The sequence below is a fragment of the Impatiens glandulifera genome, chromosome 1 (assembly GCF_907164915.1).
Source record: "Impatiens glandulifera chromosome 1, dImpGla2.1, whole genome shotgun sequence".
NCBI classification, from domain to species: Eukaryota; Viridiplantae; Streptophyta; class Magnoliopsida; order Ericales; family Balsaminaceae; genus Impatiens; species Impatiens glandulifera.
The window spans coordinates 152,877,822-152,898,945 of NC_061862.1; the positions used below are offsets into that span (position 1 = coordinate 152,877,822).

The 21,124-nt window shown below is 28.5% G+C and overlaps 1 protein-coding gene across 1 annotated transcript; it reads left to right on the forward strand.

Annotated features, from left to right (window-relative positions):
- Positions 1 to 18,129: 18,129 nt before the first annotated feature.
- On the forward strand, positions 18,130 to 19,922 carry LOC124920203 (FCS-Like Zinc finger 8-like). The gene is made up of 3 exons (XM_047460639.1): positions 18,130 to 18,592; positions 18,668 to 19,391; positions 19,480 to 19,922. The coding sequence occupies exons 2-3, from the start codon at positions 18,727 to 18,729 to the stop codon at positions 19,553 to 19,555; spliced, it is 741 nt and encodes a 246-aa protein (XP_047316595.1). The 5' UTR covers positions 18,130 to 18,592; positions 18,668 to 18,726; the 3' UTR covers positions 19,556 to 19,922.
- Positions 19,923 to 21,124: the final 1,202 nt, after the last annotated feature.

Genomic DNA, 21,124 nt, shown 5'->3' on the forward strand with positions numbered 1-21,124 from the left:
AATATTATTCACAATATCATTATTACGACGATGTACGAGAATAGATTCGAAAAATACGTGGATTAATGTGAAAATCTTATTATATTTCTTGAAAACCTTTTAGTCAATGTATTTTTTATGTTTAATTGTATTTTTACTTTTTAACTCTTTTTTATGTTATACTTTTTTTTATTGTGCACTTATGCTTAAACAATTTTTTTTATTAATTAGATCATCTTTAATAAAAAAAAATATATATATATAACATAGAAATGACCTAGTTAAAATTGGAAAGGTGCTCCAGATTGATTATACTACCTCTTGTTATGTATGTTTGTAATGACCCTAGCTAATCAAAGTCTTTGAATCCCGGGTTGCAAGGACCATGCCCGAGTAACTTTTTACTAAAAAATACATGTATCTCTAGGTTATGCGGTATTAATGATTTCTCATGCATTACAACATTTAACATGAAAATAATTTTTCTGATTCTCGAAGAATGAGGAGTAAAGGAATTAATCAAGAAAGATATTTTTGTTGTTCCTTTCAGACGATCTATCGGAAAAGAAAGAAATGGGGTCTCCTTTTTTATAAAGAAAAAGTTTAAACAAAAATTAGTTAGAATCTGTTTGAAAAGAGTATCTCACCTAATTATTTGTGAAAATGTATGTATAACAAAAATTGAGCCACCTATGAGGGACTATTTAAAGGAGAATACAGTCTATAATCTTTTAGGAATCATTCATGTCAAATAAACTATTATTTAGGTTAAATAATACCAAACTATATTAAAATAAGGAGATAACAAACATCCATAATCGACTTCCACTCATGTTTGCATCTCCTCTAATATCTACAACACCGTTTTGATTCATTTTATTAAATATGTTCTACCGATATAACCAATGTTTTTTGGTCAATACGATTGAAAAGTCGAAACAGATAGGCTGAGTAGCAAAATAAAATCGGTTTTCCAACTAGTTTTTCTGCAGTTCACCAATTTTTCCATTGTTTTCTTTAGGTTCTTGATGTGGTTTTCCCCTAATCTACTAGCGATACGGAAGGTTTTAATATGTTTGGTGAAATGGGTCGTCATTTGAGTTGAAAATTTAGCTCGAGAGGAATTTAAAAGGTTTTTTTTTGTGACAAATTTAGATCAATAAGAATACCTAATGAGGTTGTGTTTGGACGGAATTGTAGTATAGGATTTGACACGAAATTCATTTGATGGGAGGAAATTATAAAATTTCAATTGTTGGAAAATTGATACGAGCAGTTAACATGGTCGTGTGTATGGCTGCAAATGAGCCGAGTCAAACTCAAATCAGCTTGAGCTCGAGTTCGAATCGATTAAGTATTTATTAGCTCGGCTCGAACTCGAGCTCAAACGAGTTTATAAATTTGATCTCGAGCTCGACTCGGCTCGAAAGCTTGAACTAAAATTAAAATTTTAAACTCAAGCTTGAATTCGAGCTCGAACTCAAACCAAAATTTATTCTCAAAACGAAAATATTAAATTTACGTACCTATTCAATGAAATAAATGTTGAATAACTTGAGTTTACTAATTCTCGAATGATATAATTTAAAATAGAGAAGAGTGTTTATGAATAAGTGGAAAAATGGTGAAGAGAGAAAAGTGTTTGTAAATAAGTTTAAAAAATAATAAAAATGAAAAAATACTTGTGAATAAATGTGAAAAATTAAAAGAAAAAAAAAAAGAATACAATAGAATTATATGATAATATTGTGAAAATATAATTATTATAATATAATATATTCCGTACATATATTTATAAGCAATATTATATTTATAATAATAATAATATAATGTATTTTAACTATGACAATTTAGGGAATTAGGTTTTTTAATTTTTAATTTTTGGACATTATGATATATTAATGTGGGGGCTAACATGTGAACTTTGAACGGGTAGAAAGTAAATACAAAATATATGTTTTAAAATTTAGGTTTTAATATTAAAATAAAAAAAAAAAAGTATATTATTTAGTATAAGGCTCGAAAAAAACTTGACAAGTCATCGATCAAATATTATATGAGTTCGAGCTCAACTCGAATATTAAATGAGTCGGTTCGAGGTCAAAGTTAAGTTTTGACTGAACGGCTTACGAGTAACTTGGCTCATTTACACCTAGGGGTGGGGAAAATTACCGATATTAAAGGTATATCGAAAATACTGTACCGTAATATATCGAAAATATCGACTTTTAAGGTATACCGAAAAAAAAAGTAAGGTATGATACCGATATCGTAATTATTGGTGCGGTAAAGGTATGAGATTTTTAAAATTTTGGTACATCGAGATATACCGAAATACCAAAATAGTATTTATAAGTTAATATATATATATATAAATATATATATATATAATACTTATAAGGAAATAATTAAATAAATTTAAAATTAATTTAATTATAGAAATATAATTTTTTAATAATATCAAAATATAATTATACTGAAATATTATTAAATATATGCAATCTCTACCTTACCGATTAGATTAATTTTTTTTTAAATTAATATATTTTTTAGGTATCAAAGGTATAATACCGATACCGTACCGAAAATAAGGTATACCGAAATTAAGGTAAGGTAAAGGTGTGAATTTTTTGTATACCGAAATTAAGGTATATCAAAACAAGGTATATCGAAATCAAAGTAAGATAAAGGTATGCATTTTTTGCATACCAAAATTTAGGTAAGGTATAAAGTATGAATAAAATATTAAGATATACCGTACCGACCCATCCTTATTTACACCGAATCATTCTCAACGAAAAAAGTTTTTCTCTCTGAACCAAACGTGCCTTGTTGTGATAGTCCGGAGTGATAGAACACAAGGAGTGAACGTTTGGCCTTTATTAATTAATATTTTAAATTAATTTTATTTGGTGTTGTAATTATTATTGGGTATATGTAGTTTTTTATTTTTATTTTTATAAATACCATTGTTATTGTTGACAATATTTAAATATTTGAATTTTATTTATTCTTTCTAATGTTTATAATATGTATTTGTTTGTGTTCTGTTTATTAAAGTTTATTAATAATTTACTGAATTTTATATAATTTGGAATAATTTGACAATAATAAGTTAACAAGCCGAGACAAACCATAACCACAAATTATGCCCAAATTAGATCTAAATCCCAAGACTCCGAACTGGCAACATATATAACTATGTCATCCCAACTATGTTGTGCCTATAAAATATATTGTTCCGGAAGATAGGACCGGCCTTAAGGTAAGGCGAATTAGGTGATCGCCTAAGATCACTCCCTCCCCGGGTTATCTTGAACCTAGAGTCTAAAACTATTTAGTAAACTCGATTATGAACTACACTATACTGATTTTTTATAATTTTTAACGTTTTAATATTATATATCTTTCTTTTTAACACAAAAATATATTAAAAAGAATATCAATTTGGGTACCCAACTGTCGCAACATATTGGGATTGGTTTTAGCCAAGTTGACTCAGTCACTAACACGCATATACGATGTCATCTAAAATGTACTTCATAATCACGAATTATCACTTCAATTAATATGGATGTGTTTTCATTTATTATATCTAAGACATAATGATGATAAATCACTTAGTCCAAGCTTTTATCACTAAATAACCAAAATGGGTTTATATTATTTTAACAATGGAATCAATAATTAAGGTGCCTTAACGTATATTATATTATTCGATTGATAACTATTGACCTTGTATTAATTTTCATTTTATGCTTTTGTCTATATTTTGTTGCTGGAGGGATTTTAGGGTTTTGATTATACACTTTGGAATTAACTTGGTGGTTTTGTTAGCAGTGTTAATGAGAGCGGTTCATACGTGTCAATTGTTGAAGAAATTAAGTATTAGCAAAATAAAAGACTAAGTCTTAATAGCAGTTAGTATTAGTAGTAGTTAGTAGTAATAGCAGTTAGCAGTAGCAGTTTATTTTATTTCCTTTGACGTGCCTTGTTTTTAGGCTGACTTAGTTTATCCTATTTTTATGCTTTTCAGTTGTTGACTTAGTTTTAGGCTGTAAGGCTATTTAAGCCAAATCTCTTATCAATCAAATTACTACATTTTATTTCTGAATACTACAAATTGGTATCAGAGCCATATACCTAAAACTAAACACGAGTGTTTTGTGAGGAAATTAGTGTGTTTATCAAAGAAGCCATGGGTGACGATAAGGGTAGTCTCGTCCAAGTTCCTCAATTCGACGGCCAACACTATGATCATTGGAGTGAATTGATGAAAAATTTGTTGATGGCTAAAGGGTTATGGAGTATCGTAGAGAATGGAATCGAAAAGGAGAACCCCTCTGCTGAGGCGACGACAAAGGATTGCAAAGTAAAGTATATCCTTTTCCAGGCAATCAATCGGGTTACGTTCGAACAGATTCTTGATCGAAGTTCCTCAAACATCATCTGGAATTCTCTGAAAACGAAATTTGGGGGAAATGAAAAGGTTAAAAGGTCGTTGTTGAACTCCTTGAGAAGAGAGTTTGAAGTGCTTGAAATGAAGCAAGGTGAAACGATTAAGGAGTACTTTACAAAGGTATTGGCTGTGGCAAACCAGATGCGTAGCAATGGTGAGGTGATGCCCGACTACCTGGTGGTGGAAAAGATACTCAGGACGTTAACCGAGAGATTCATGTACGTGGTGGTTGCAATCGAAGAGGCAAGAGATACAAGACAAATGTCAATTGATGAGCTGCAAAGCTCATTATCTGTTCATGAGCATAAGTTCAAGAAGACAGAAAAGGGAGAAGAACATGCCCTTGGTGCATATGTACCAGATGGAGGAAGAGGCAGGGGAAGAGGAAGAGGTTCACTTAGAGGTAGAGGAAGAGGAAGAGGCAGAGTACCTAGAAATAAGGATCTAGTACAGTGCTACAATTGTCACAAACTTGGACACTATCAATATGAGTGTCCATCATGGGAAGATAAGGCAAATTATGCAGAATTTAACGAAGAAGAAGAAATGTTGTTGATGGCTTATGCAGAAAATCAAGAGACTGAAATATCTGAGCTAGAGCCAAAAGAATCATGGTTCTTAGACTCTGGTTGCTCTAATCATATGTGTGGACACAAGAATTGGTTTTCTCAACTAGACCAAAGTTTTAATAGTACTGTCAAGCTTGGAAATGGATCAATACTTACAATTAGTGGTAAAGGAAGTATAAGGATGCATATTGGAGCCCAAAAACATACAATTTCTGGAGTTTTTTATGTTCCAGACCTCAAAAACAATTTGTTGAGCATAGGGCAACTTTCAGAAAATGGTCTTTCAATTCTAATTCAGAATGGCAAATGTAAGATCTTTCATCCAGAAAAGGGATTGATACTCACATCAATGATGACAGCAAACAGATTGTTTGTTCTCAGATTTGACATAATAATAAAGACTGTCACTCATCCTCAATCCTCAATCTGTCTACAAACAGTCACAGAAGATTTGGTCAAGTTATGGCATTGTCGATTCAGTCACCTCAACTACAAAGCCTTACAAACTATGCAAAATCAGAAGTTAGTGAAGGGGCTGCCTATAATCAACATTCCAAAGGACATTTGCTCTGAATGTCTGGTTGGTAAGCAACCGAGGCAAAAAATGCCAAAGAAGAATGAATGGAGGGCTACCAAGAAATTACAGTTAGTTCATTCAGATCTGTGTGGTCCCATTACACCAGTATCATCAAGTGGAAAGAGGTATTTTCTTAGTTTTATTGATGATTTTAGTAGAAAATTGTGGGTCTATTTTCTTGCTGAAAAATCTGGAAGTTTTGAAATGTTTAAGAAGTTTAAGGCTTTAGTTGAGAAAGAATGTGGTGAATCAATATTATGTTTACGTACTGACAGAGGGGGTGAATTTAATTCAGAAGAGTTTGATGATTTCTGTGTGAGTAAAGGAATTAAAAGACAGTTAACTACAGCCTATACTCCTCAACAGAATGGTGTGGTTGAGAGGAGGAATAGAACTATAATGAATGCTGTAAGAAGTGTGATGACAGGAAGAAATGTTCCAAAGATTTTCTGGACAGAGGCTGTGCAATGGTGTGTTTATGTGATAAATAGGAGTTTCACTAAATCTGTTAAAGGGAAAACACCAGAAGAGGCTTGGACTGGTGTGTTACCATCAGTGGAACATTTGAGGGTGTTTGGGTGTATTGGCCATGTGCATGTTCCAGATCAGAAGAGAGCTAAGCTGGATGACAAAAGTCATTGTTGTGTGTTCTTTGGAGTTAGCAACCAGTCAAAGGCTTATCGTTTGTATGATCCAGTTACTAAGAAAATTGTCATTAGTAGAGACGTGGTCTTTGAGGAAGGGAAAAGTTGGAACTGGAATGAAGATGGAGAGACAGAACTTAAATGGGCTGGTGACATATTAGAAGAAATTGATGTTGCTGTACAGAATAAATCTCAAAGTGATGATGGATCAGATCAAGATACAAACAGTGGATCAGATAATCCAGAATCTACAATTCAAAACCAAAGAACACCTATAATAAGGTTGAGAAATGCACCTAGATGGCAAGAAGATTATGTGATGGGAGAAGATATTTCAGATGAAGAAAATGTGAATCTAGCTCTTCTTGTCTCTCAAGATCCTGTTAATTTTGAAGAAGCAGTAACAAACTCAAATTGGACAGATGCAATGAAAGTAGAAATACAAGCTATAGAGAAGAATTCAACTTGGAATTTAGTTGAACTTCCTAAAGGAGCCAAACCTATTGGGGTGAAATGGGTATTCAAAACGAAGTTGAATGAGAAAGGAGAGATTGAGAAACACAAGGCTAGGCTTGTAGTGAAAGGGTATGCACAAAAGTATGGAGTAGACTACAATGAAGTGTTTGCACCTGTGGCTAGATGGGACACTATCAGGTTAGTTATAGCTGTTGCTGCACAAAAGGGGTGGACTGTTTTTCAACTAGATGTAAAAAGTGCATTTTTATATGGAAAGCTAGATGAAGAAGTCTTTGTTGAACAACCAGAAGGTTTCATAAAAAAGGAAGAAGAACACAAGGTTTATAAGTTGAATAAAGCTTTGTACGGTCTCAAACAAGCTCCAAGGGCATGGTATAGTCGCATAGACTCATATTTTGTCAAAGATGGTTTTCAAAAATGTATATCAGAACCTACATTGTTTATCAAGGTTGTATCAAGATATAGAATCATCATTGTGAGCTTATATGTTGATGATCTTGTTGTGACTGGGAATGATGAATGCTTGATTGAGGATTTCAAGAAGTCTATGAAGCTGGAGTTTGAGATGACAGACCTTGGGAAAATGAAGTATTTTTTGGGTGTAGAAGTTCAACAAGGCAAGAAAGGAATTTTCATTAGTCAAAAGAAGTATGCCACTGAAATACTTGATAAGTTTGGGATGATGGACTGCAATGCTGTAAAGAATCCAATAGTTCCAGGTATTAAACTTATCAAGGATGAAGAGGGACCTCCTGTGGATGCTACAAATTACAAGAGGATAGTAGGAAGTCTCAGATACTTGACTGTAACCAGACCTGATCTGATGTATGCAGTTGGCTTGATTAGTCGATACATGGAAAGACCTACAGAAATTCACTTGAATGCAGCTAAGAAGGTGATCAGATACATAAAGGGTACATTGGATCTTGGCATTTTATACAACAGAGGAAATGAAGGAAATTTGGTTGGCTTTACAGATAGTGATTATGCTGGAGATCTTGATGATAGAAGAAGCACTTCTGGCTATGTTTTTACATTGGGAAAAGGGGCTGTGGCTTGGGCATCTAAGAAGCAACCTATTGTAACACTATCTACTACAGAAGCTGAGTTTGTAGCTGCAGCATTGTGTGCTTGTCAGGCAGTGTGGATGAAAAGACTGCTTAAAACATTGTTCTATTCTCATAATGAGTGTATTACTTTGTTCTGTGATAACTCATCTACCATAAAGCTTGCTAAAAATGCAGTGTTACATGGTAGAAGTAAGCACATTCATATTAGATACCATTTTATACGTGAGCTGTCTAATGATGGGGAAGTTGAGTTTGCATATTGTGCAACACATGAACAGACTGCAGACATAATGACGAAAGCATTGAAGTTGGAGTCATTTGAAAAACTCAGGGCAAAACTTGGAATTTGCAGGATGCAGAGTATAAACTGAAGTGATGATATTCAGTTTAGGGGAGAGTTTGTTGAAGAAATTAAGTATTAGCAAAATAAAAGACTAAGTCTTAATAGCAGTTAGTATTAGTAGTAGTTAGTAGTAATAGCAGTTAGCAGTAGCAGTTTATTTTATTTCCTTTGACGTGCCTTGTTTTTAGGCTGACTTAGTTTATCCTATTTTTATGCTTTTCAGTTGTTGACTTAGTTTTAGGCTGTAAGAATCAATAATTAAGGTGCCTTAACGTATATTATATTATTCGATTGATAACTATTGACCTTGTATTAATTTTCATTTTATGCTTTTGTCTATATTTTGTTGCTGGAGGGATTTTAGGGTTTTGATTATACACTTTGGAATTAACTTGGTGGTTTTGTTAGCAGTGTTAATGAGAGCGGTTCATACGTGTCAATCCATGGCGGGACGGGTCTATTTACCAAAACTCATCGTTTGACGGGATAGACCAACCCAACTGGCCTAACCTAAATAACCTAAATTGACGACTCTTTTAAGACTCGGGATTAAATTAAGTATAATAGTAATTACTTAAATACAATACAAGAATAGGATATTATAAAAATCCCATGATATAAAATCTTATAATAGTAAATAATAATATGATGATTAGGACTCGCATTTGTTTTATGATAACAGTGATGGTCAGCAGGCAGGCAGCATCTACGAGTCTTATTCATCGTGGCATCATTACCTTTAAGTTTGGGCCCAATTAATAATTCTGACACTATAATAACCACTTTATTTTAATCAAGTCAATATATGGATTATGGACCCTATCTAACTTATATTATCTTTACCCTTATTTTCATCTTAATGAATAATTTTAAATTTATTCAGGTTTAGATCTTGTTGAATGTATTTTAAATAAAATCAAATTCTCAAATAGTTTGACATCTCCTCAATCATTTTATTCTCATATCAATCATTAGAATTAACTATTAAAATACATTTCATTCATTTATTTTAAGCTGCTTTTTCTAATAAAACATAAAAATAAAAAAAGTAACTAATCCACTTTTATACAACTTCCATGCCCATGTAAAAACAACTAAATAAGTACAAGTCATTACATACCTAACACAAAGTAATAGTACAAAATCAAACCATTAAACACTTAAATGTAGGTTTGGATGGAGGTGGAATTAGAATTGAAATTAAAATTTTTGTTCCAATTCTACCATAGTTAACATTGAATTACAATTCAATTTTTATGTTTAGAAAAAATATAAAATTATAATTCAACTTTAATTCTTATTCTTATGTTTGAGAAAAAAATATAATAAAAAATATTGTGAGTACTATATTATTAAGATATTGTTAATTGAGTCGTTTGACACAACTTATCATGATAGCTATAGGGTTAAGAGTTTATTTTATAGATTCGATTCTAATTAAGAAAAAAATATCGATTTAACATGTTAACTTACTAAATTAAAATAAAATAATTCGGTTCAACATTTTAAATTCTTAAATTCTAAAAAAAAATAACGATTCAACATTTAAAATCCTAAATTCAGAAAATAATATATCATTTTGAAATGTTAACTTATTAAATTAAAAAGATATCGGTTCGACATTTTAACTTTATAAATTAAAAATATATATTTATCGGTTCAACATATTAACCGTATTTGTAAAATAAAATAATAAGATATTTTTGTTTAAAAATATATTTAAAAAAAATAAATATTGAATTTCCAATTTCTAATTTAAGAGAGTGAATTAAGAATGATAGAATTAAATTTAAAATTTTAAGTAGTCAACCAAACCTATGAATTAGAATTACAACCTTCAATTTTAATTCCATCATTTATTCTTTGAATTATTAATCAATTATAGAAGATGTTTGAAAATGTCATAAGGAATTATTTGTTTTCAAATCAACTCTATATACCTATACTAATATTTAAAAAATAGTCATTTAAAATTGGATTCCTTTGTAAACATGTATTTGTATATACGTGTCTATTTAGTACATTTATTGTCCTATGGGTATGCTGAATTAAAGATTAATTAATTAAATACAATAATAAGAGTATCTTTCAAACAAGTTAAATAGTTTACAATTGTAATCTATTTTTTTATGTAGTAATTAGGAGTCATTTCCATTTCATTCAATTGAATTTTCTTTAATAAACTTAATTTAATAAATAAATAAATAAAAAGACAAAAAAAAGTTGTATTAGGAACACACTCTCGTATTCATTCAATTGGTATTTAGTTTTCATTGATAATATACAATAATATCAATATCACATAACATTTAAAATTGTTATTTTATTATAATTACTTATATTAGAAAAAATTTCAAGTTACAATTTGAAGTATATGTAGATAATAAATCAAAATTTATAGTGGTTTTTATTTTATATAGACTTTTGTTTGTAAGTATAATAAACTATAGAGTAATTTCTTACCTTATTTAGTATAGAATTTTTTATAATTATAATTCAAAATAATTTGTTAACCAAAATGACTAATGTAATTTTTTTCAAAATATTATTGGTCATATGAAGGAAACGCCTAACAAAACATCATTTTTTTTCATAATACTGAGAATTGAGTATTTTTTATAACAAAAAAAATAAATATATTCTTTGACCAAAGTGATAGAATGAATGACTCAAATAGGTGTACAAGTTTCAAGGGAGATATGATTCTCTATCTATAGAAAACGTGCTAGCCTTTAGCCTTTGGAGAAATGGCTAATTAAAATGGAAAATTAAAGGTAAATAATAACAAAATCAATGTTTGAGATTAAGAAACATATAATTGTTTTTTGATATAAAAATGAAGTTGAAATTCAATAGGAGAAAGAGTCACGTTTGAAAATTTGACGAAATGACCCTAAAGATAGCCTTAAATGCGCTGGTCACCAGCGCATAAATTAAATTGTGTTGGTGACCACTTGAATTTTTTTTTGACGAAAATACTTCCTTCTTATGCGAAGGGCAGGATCGTCACGCGGAGGGGCAGAATCGTCACGCGAATGCAGGATCGTCACGCGAAAGGCAGAATCGTCACGCGAAAGGGCATGATTGTCACGCGAAAGGCAGAATCGTCACGCGAATGACACGATCATTCTGGACTTTTTACATACTTCCTTTCGCGTGACGATCCTCCCATTCGCGTTACATGTATTTTCGTCAAAAAAAAAAAATCAAATAGTCACCAACACAATTTAACACAATTTAATTTATGTATTAGTCACCAACTTATTTAATATTTAACCTTTTTTAGGGTCACTTCTTCAAATTTCCTATCATATGAGCACAAATATTTAAATATAAACAAATTAGAATTATTAATAGTACATCACACCCACATAAATTTATGTCTGCCTCAAATTAAGCACATTGACTTTCAGTTGGATACCCAATAGGATTTCTAACGAAAATGAAATAAAATAAAATAACCGGTAGTGCTGATTTCAAAATAATATTTTGTGGTTGAGTTTGGACCCAATACCAAAAAAAAATTATTAATATATCACTAATTAAGTTATATTTAAGATTAATAACTCAATTATATAAGATTATAAGCACTCAAATGAGAAATTTGACAACAAAAAATATTTTTTTTAAATAAATTTATCACTTCTATCATCCAAGTCTAGACAACCCCAAATTATTACCAAAAAAATCTTTTCAAATAGTATTGGCTCATCTGGAAATATTAATAAATTTATAAATACATAACTAATTAAATTATGTTTTAGAATATTTTATAGTCTAAATCAACATTCTAATGATACAATTGACCAAAAACATATATTTTTAAGAATTTATTAATATTTTATTATTCAAACTATAGTTCAGCTCTAAATTTTATTTTTTTCATTGAATCTCCCTTATTTGTTATGCTGCTTTCTATTCCATTAATTAATATATTTAAAATAATAGTTTCATTTGCAAATTTGATTCTTTGTTGCCTATCAATTTTTAGCAAAAATGTTTTACATTTTAAAATAAAATTGTTACACTTAGTAGAGTAATTCGTCCAATTCTCGAGTTAATTATAATAGACATTCTTTACATTTAATCACTTACATAAGTTAGTTCATGAGTTAATTTCTCGTTTTCCTACCTTAATGTTTTCCATCAATTTGTTTATATTTTGTATTATTATAAATACGATTGTTAGGCATGACCTTGTTGGAATTTTTCAGGAGTTCATATGTTTCATTTTAATAAAAAAAAAATTGAGTATATTTAATTAAAAATGAATTCACCTAACATTTTAGCTAGGGTTACTTCATTAATTACTTTAGTCAAACATCATAAATAGCCTATTAATTAGTGAATTAAACAGTTGGGTTATGTAAACATTTCTCGACTGTTTCAGAAATTTAAATGAATAAGATAGTTAGTCAATTTCATATAATAATAATAATATATGTGTCATAATTTTTATTTTATTATTATAAACATGTCATATATATTATGATAAGGATATGATGCATTATTATTATTATTAGGATTAAATAAAATAATTATTATTACCGTAAAAAAGAGTAAAGTTGTCTTATCATCATCCAATCCTTCTTACGTGGCAACGGACACGATTTCTTTCTGTTCATCCAACACGCGTATCCTCAATGCTGTGGGCCCCACATCAATCAAACATTATGTTTCTGTCCAAACGGATATAAAATAATAAATTAAGGATTATTTTGTGGATAGAGTTGGATTATATGAAATTTTATTTTCTTATTTAATTATAAAAAAGAATAAATATAAATTAACAACTTTAAAAAATTTAATGATTAAAATTTTCTATTTCATAATAAAAATACTAAGATTCAAATTTTATTAAGTATAAATTTGAAAATATTATAAAATATATTTGCATATAATTGGGAATAATAAATTTAAATGTTATGAACAAAATATTTAAAATAAAATAATTATTTATGTGAGAGTGTAAGAGATTTGTTAATTTGTGCAAAATATCTCAAAATAGGATTAGAAGTCAAAATATTTAAAATAAAATAATTATTTATGTGAGAGTGAAAATATCTCAAAAAAAGGATTAAAAGTATTATTATGAATGTTTAATTGGTGTGAAAACAAAATTAATTTAATATTTTTAATTCTATAAGAGAAATAATTGGGAGGTAACTACTAGCGGCACAATTGGCTTATAAAATAATTTCTTTAATATTTTTCATTTATTCAACAAAAAAAAATGTAATGATACAAATCCTTTTAAATCTAAACTAAAATTATTCAATTTGTAATTCAAATCATTTTACTAATTAATACGGATAAGGATGGTATGGAAAATACTTTGGATAGTCCAAACTAAAAAATATTTATATATATCAACTTGAAATTAGTTAAACAATTTTTTTTTAAATTTTTTAAATTTTTTTTTTATTATTATTAAATTTGAATCTGAAATAAAAATAATAAAAAAAATAAAAAATAAAATAAAATATCGTTGTCAAAATGATGATAGGTAAAATATATATTATATTGAGATAAAATTTAATTTAAAAAAAAAATAAATTAAAAAATAATTTTTTATTTAGATAGTTTTGATCATTTGGATAATCCTAATTCAATCCGATTTAATTCAATCCGAACTCAATCTGATCTGATCTTAATCCAATCCGAATTAGTATTTAGGATTTGGATTGGATTTCGGATTAATCCACTCAACGCTCACCCCTAAATACAATATATCATTCTCTTCCCAATTTCATATTCTATCATTTCTCGTCATACAAAAGAAATTATATTTTTGAAGTATATATAAATGTTCTTATTTTATTTAAATTTAAATTAGAGGACATATTTTATATTTTTATTATATTATTTAAATATATTATTCTTTTATTATATTATATTAATTAAATTAAATTATAAGTGATAATTTATTACCGTTATTAATTTATATCATACCACATAAGTTTTATTTGAATAGTATACTATTAATTTTATTGTTTTTGGAACATTTTAAATTAAAATTATTTAGTTGTTAAATGTAATAAGTTAATTATGTATTATTAAAAATAAATATAATGCCTTGAAGGATGAAATGTTATTTTAATTTAATATTAAGTTAAATATATAATTATTTAAATAATATAATAATATATTGATGAATGAAACCTCCCAAAAAAAAATTGTGTTCGTGCAAATCAGTGTTTTATTGTTTGCATAGACATATTATATTTTTAATTTAATTTATATTTTCTGAATAAAATCTAAATTATTATTAATTTTGTGAGATATTTATTAATATTTAATTATTCAAAGTTCTTAATTTTTAAGTTCATTATATAATTTTTTTATAAAAATCAAACATGACTACTTATTGTGCAAGTTTTCACCTAGTTTATTTTTAGATAAAACTTATTTTATTTCATTAAAAATTAACAAATACTAGTTATGTTAATTTTTTAAATATGTAAAATCCTCATTTTATTTTATTTTTTATTTTTTAAATTGTCGCAAATTACCAGTGGTCGTGGTTTCTTTTGTTAACTTTGTTTATAGTCTTTATATTTATTTAGTCAATAATTGAGATAAGAAGTTGAAGTAATTTTGTAGAAATAGTTTAAAAGAAATAATCAAGAACTACTACAAAATTAATTTGTTCAGGCCAAAGAATTGTTCGGGTAATTGAAGTTACTTCAAATAACATTATTCTATATATTATTGTAAAGTTAGTTATTTGATTTGTACAAATTGATATATTTTCTAAAATAAATAAATTATATTATATTTAAATAATTTAATTATTTAAAAAAAAATTGTTATTTAAGTAGAACAATACAAATATTTACGATAAAAAAAAAAAATTTAAAAAAATTGATACAATTAATTGTTCTCCTATTTCCTTTTTTTTTTTTTGTTGTTGTAGGTAGAAATTTTGGAAGTTAAAATTTTCATTCAAACTCCCGTTATTTGGATGAGTATTATTCACAATAAAATTCTTACCAATAATATATATGTGCATGAAATTTTTTATATTATGATCGTAAGGCTAGTTAGGCGCTCGAGCAGGCACCCAAAATAAGAAAAAAAATTAAAATCAATAACACTAACGATGCTTTCGCTATACGACTAATAATATGGTATCTAACAAAATAAACTGTACATGTTACTTTTGTTAGAAATAATACAAACTTATTATATTTATTTATTTAATATAACACAAAATATAACTAGTAAATTTAAAAAGAATAAGAAATTTTTATTTTTTTGCTTAGGGTACCCCAATCCTCAAGGTCGCTACTAACTATGACAAGAGAAAATTGAATGAACAACTCATTTATTTTTACAATTATCAATGTCAATGTCTTAAAAAATACTAAATTAAGTTAAAACATTATATCTAATAAATTAAAAACAACATATAATTCATAACAAAATATAGAAATCAGAACCCTATACAAAAGCTAAAGTACTTCAAGAAAAAAAAAACACAGATAAAATATAAAAAAACACATAATATATATCTCCTAAAAATTTCATATCAATTTAGGTCTCTGTATAAAAAAAATATTATATTATAGTGTTATAAATATATAACTAAAGAACAAATATAATATTTTTGTTGGCATAATTAATAAATTTAAATAATGAAGTTAATGAAAATACTTGAGATTGGATGATCTTAAGGACTTGTTTGATATTAGTTATTTGGAGGATTTTATTGGGTTTTATAAAAATTGTGTTTGATTTGAGTTATTTGAGTTTTTAATTGGTTGAATTTATATAATAAAAAAAACATAACGAGTTATATAAATCTATATATATATATAATGATGCTTAATTTTTAAAGTGTCCGGATTGCCGGGTCGAGAGTTGTGGTTAATTTGGATATATGTGAGAGTAAATGGATACTTGGGTCGGATTGTGGGTTGACCCATTCATAAACTTAAAACGGTTAAAAATAAAATTAAAAATCCTATAGGTATGGTTCGAATTTGCAACCTAACAAAACAAGTACAACCTTTTAACCAACTAGGCTAATAACACTTTATATTTTAAATTCAACCCAAATTTTGATAAACGCGTGACATTTTAACAATATAAGTTCAACTTTTTAACTAACTAATCTATATATATATATATATAACGATGCTTAATTTTTAAAGTGTCCGGATTGCCGGGTCGAGAACTGTGGTTAATTTGGATATATGTAAGAGTAAATTGATACTTGGGTCGAATTGTGGGTTGACCCGTCCATAAAAATTTTATCGTAAAATTTTTTTCACGGTATTTTATATTATTACTCGTGCAAATGCACGGAATACATGCTAGTTTAGAATAAAAATTCCAACAAAATTTAAATCAAAGACTCTACAAGTATGAAATCAAAACAACCTTCCAAGTTGAAGGAAATTATATAAGCAATTTAAAGAAAGAAAATGAGCTTTTAAACTTGTTTTTTCTTTCTTATTTGTTTATAACATTTTTTTTAGGTTTTGTTAAAAGAATTATTGAATATATTAAAATTATTTATTCAATAATTCAACTAGGTCACCACAATTAACTGGCCATTTAAATATATTCTAAATTTCATAAATTCCGTGCTATATCAATTAATTCTTGACTAACTTAACAATTCATTTATTAAACTAGAGTTTTCATGATAATTGAGCCTAAGTCATAAGTCACTTTTTTCAATAATATGCTAATGAATTATCCAAACTGAGTATAAGCTTTAAATTTTAAAACAAATTATTACAATTTGAATTATATTATATCATAAAGATGAATTCAAAGAAGTTTTAGTCAATTTTTACTTTTCAATTTATATACTCAAATTACATAAAAATAATTATATTAAGTTTTATTTATTTATTTAATAGTTCTTTTAATAGGATATCAGGTGAGATTGGAAACCAAACAACTAGATTAGATGACATCACATAACTTGTATACTTTATGTAGACATTCTTATTATTATATGCCTATATAATGTGCACATAGTCACAACACAAATAATTTATCTCAATTTGAAATTATGGATTCAAGTTTTCCTATAGAATAATTTAAAAAGAAAATTATTTTTATGAAAACAAAATAAAAAAAATGTTTGAAACTTGGACTATGTGCAATTTGGGATAATAAAAATACATCAATACAAAATTAGTCAAATTAGGACTATTTACTTAGAGTCAATTGAAATTTCGAACCACTCTAACAAAATTTCAAAATTTGGAACTTCTTAGGAGTTAAAGTTATATAAAAACAAGATTTTATCTTAACGGTTTAAAATGCCATTAACTTTATTAATTTTTATAAATAAACAAATAAAAATTCAATATCATTAATTTAATAAGTGAATCTCAACTAATAAATTATAGAATTTTAAAGAATTAATACTCAAACTCCTGAAGTTCAATTGGCTGAAATAAAATATTAAAAACTTATTAGTTTTTATTAATAAAAGATTAATGTCACTAATTTAACAACTGAATCTCAACAAACAGAATCGATGGTCAAACTCCTAAAGTTCAATTTGCTGAAATTTATCAGTTAATTGGTGACATTGATAAATTATTTATTTATTAATAAATGTCGTTTAGATAATAAATTAACAATTTTGAAATTGATAAAACAAGATCTCAATTTTGTATAATTTTAACAATAAAAAGCCTTATATAATGTTTGAAAAGGAGATCCGAAATTCTAATTAATCTCAATAATTACCCCAATTTTACCTTTTGACCCTAACAAATTTCACTAAACAACCCAAAAATTAAATGAAGTTGAATTTATCAAACTTCTCAATTGGTCCACTCTTTAAAAAAAAATCTCATAATTAAACAACTCTTAAATGTGAATAGATTATATAATAAATGATGTTAATTAAAATCAAAACAATCCCTTAAATGGTGTTATTATTTTGTCAAAATTGAACTATTTTGCTGATTCTCACGCACACGCAACCAAAGTGGCCTTCTTTAAAACGACACTAACATGGTCCCCTCCCTATAATCTCTTCTTTTTTTTCATCCTCTTTCTCTCTCTTTCGTATCCATTGATCATTTGTGGCCAATTTTCAGACTGAAATACTGAGATAATCAGCCAAACCTGAAAAATCCCCAGCAATCAAAACCCAAAACTCCATTAGCAGTAGTACAATCAAACGTAAGCCTTTCTGGTTTGCACACCAACTGTTTGTTTATATGCCTACATGAAGCTTAGTAGCCTGATTTCTCAGAAACCATCTTCTTCTTCTTGGCCTTTATGTTGAGAGAGTAAAGCTCAAGATAGGAAGATCCGGAAAACCACGAAACATGGAGGCTTCAGAAATTTGGCAGGTCCTTCGATAGCATCTCTTTTCCAAGTGGAAAATTGGTGAGCATTTGGTATTAGGTTTTGCAGTTAATTGGTCACCTGCTCTCTCAAACTCCAGAGGATCTAAAAGCTGACGTTTGATATTATTTTATTTTGGGTCATCAAGGTTAGTTGTGTTTCTATTGGGTATTGTTAAAAACTGAATGTTGGTATTTTTGTGATCTTTGATTTGCTGCTGCAGAAAGTTTTGCTTTTTTTGGGTTTTTGTTTCTTGGGTTTGAGAATTAGACTAGGGAAGAAATGGCAGACCATCATAACTCACTCTCCCAAATTCATTTCACCAAATCTGTTTCGTCATTCTCTGGATCACCGAGGTTTTTCAATGGGTTTCTAACAAGGAGTTTATCAGATACTGAAACAATGAGTCCAGTTTCAATTCTCGATACAAAACCATTCTCAAACTCTTCTTCAAACCCATCATTTGGTACTATTTTCAGTACCCTCTCTGTTAAACTCCCGAAGAATTCTCCTGTAAATAAACAATCTTGGGAAGAATTCGGTACTAGAGGGATTGGTCTCGTTCTTGATGACTTGATAGCCGATGAGAAGAATTCTGAAAACATTTCTTCTCCAAAATCAAGTAGTACCGGTAAGATCCTGTTTGGATCAAAGCTTAAGATTCAAATTCCACTTCTTGCTGTTTCTCCTAGTCAATCACCAAAATCTCCTGCTGATTTTGGGATCAAGAGTAACCGAGATTTTTCAATGAGCCCTTTATCAGTCAACTCTCCTAAGACTCTTTCAAGATATCCATCTTTTAGTGAGATGGAATTATCAGAGGATTATACTTGTGTCATCACTCATGGACCTAATCCAAGAACCACTCATATCTTTGATAACTGCATTGTGGAGAGCTGTCCTAATGTAGTTGGATCGAAAAGGGACCAACAATGTTGTCTGAATCGGTTAGTTTTTTTCATTTTTTCATTTTCTGCAATCTGATTTGATTTTCATTCATCACCCACCCACCAATTTCTTCCTTTTTTCTTGCAGAGGTGAGAAAGGCTCGTGCAGTTGCCAAGACACGATCTTTGATGATGAGAATGTGGAGTTTGGAAGTTCTTTTTAGAAACCCATCATCTGTTTCTATTTCTCTATCTCTATCTATATCTAATTCTCTTTTTTGGCATGAGATTATTATTGTTGTTCTGTCTGTCCTAACCTCTCTTCTCAGAGGCTTTAATTTTTATACTTAAGTTTTGTGTAAAAGACGATCAAACCCATCTGGGTTCGGCTTTGCAAAGCCTTATTTTGGCTTTCAGTACTGTTATCTCTGTGAAGAAGAAGAAGGTGAATGATTGAAGAATATTATTGTTGGTATTTGTTTTTCACTAGCCATGGCCGTCATCATTATTATCATGGTCTTTTTCAATTATGCGTTTCACTATCTGTCTTCTCTGGATTAATATTATTATTATTATAATAATTATTATTATATTGCCTTATCTTCTCTCTCTGTCCATTTTCCCTACTTTGGTTAGAGTAATTATATTGAATATGATGCATTGATTTAGACTTTGAAATAAAATCTGGTTTGGCCATGGCGAAACGTCCAAATTTTGAAGTCACTCTCTTAAGCATAATTAACTATTTCCTAATAAGTAGATATTTTTTATGACTTCCACAATACTTCTGTTTTTTTGTTGAATAAACATCTTTGCCACAGAAGTATTGCCTTGCCCTAGCTAATTACTAAAATATTATGCTTCAAAATTGCATTTCATTAGTACGAAATAATTGAGCAATAAATGAAACAAATTTAAAAGTAGACTGAATGGTCTGTGGGTGGTTCACTTTCTTTATATTTGAAAGGATAAAAAATCATTTGAGTGGTTCATATTTTTTGTGAAGGTTGTAAAATTGTGATTAAAAAGAGTCAATTGAAAACATTAAAGATGACCTTTGACCTCTCCAAACTCGATTGCACTTTCAAGTGGGTGATGTTCCCACAAGATTTATGGTGTTGCAAAAAAGGTTCGCAATTGAGTTCCAAAGGCTTTTTGACTCAGTTATACAAGGAAACTTCGATAGAAAAGATGTTTGATCAAGGGTGTTTTTAAAAGGCAGTATCAGATTTCGTAGTAGATTAGAATCATAAAAGTATTATTAGGGTACTTCAAGTGATAAGGTCTTACATTGTAATCAAATATCTCATTTTTTATTCTCAACAAAACCCTCTAGTTTATGTGACTCCTGCTGGCTGAAGATCTATTGAATCCGAATTTGTTGAATTGAGTTAGAAAAGAAATGGACTAGCCAAACAATATTGAAAATTTAATTTCCAATCTTATCCTAAGATGAGAGGGAACAAATGGAGTTAGAAAAGAAATAGGCTAGCCAAACAATATTGAAGATATAATTTCCTATCTTATCATAAAATGAGAGGGAAGGTTGATTTGACTCTAATCCTTACCTCATCTTTAATCATACACGATCTTTAATCCTACATTGTGAAACAATAAAGATTTTTTGTTTATTAAACTCCGATAAGTATTTTATTAACCGAGATTCAATGGAATATATTGGGATCCATTAGTGGGTGTTGAGATGCGTGATATGAGGCGATGAGATTAACACGTATTATGCATTAGCCTTTCAATTCAGTTATATTTTGGCGGACCATTAAATTATAAAGAAA

What these genes read in the sequence shown, in the direction of transcription:
- LOC124920203 (XM_047460639.1), top strand. Translation starts at nt 18,727, where the DNA reads ATGGCAGACCATCATAACTCACTCTCCCAAATTCATTTCACCAAATCT. An exon ending in CAACAATGTTGTCTGAATCG is followed by an intron (nt 19,392 to 19,479) that starts GTTAGTTTTTTT and finishes TTTTTCTTGCAG; the next exon opens with AGGTGAGAAAGGCTCGTGCA.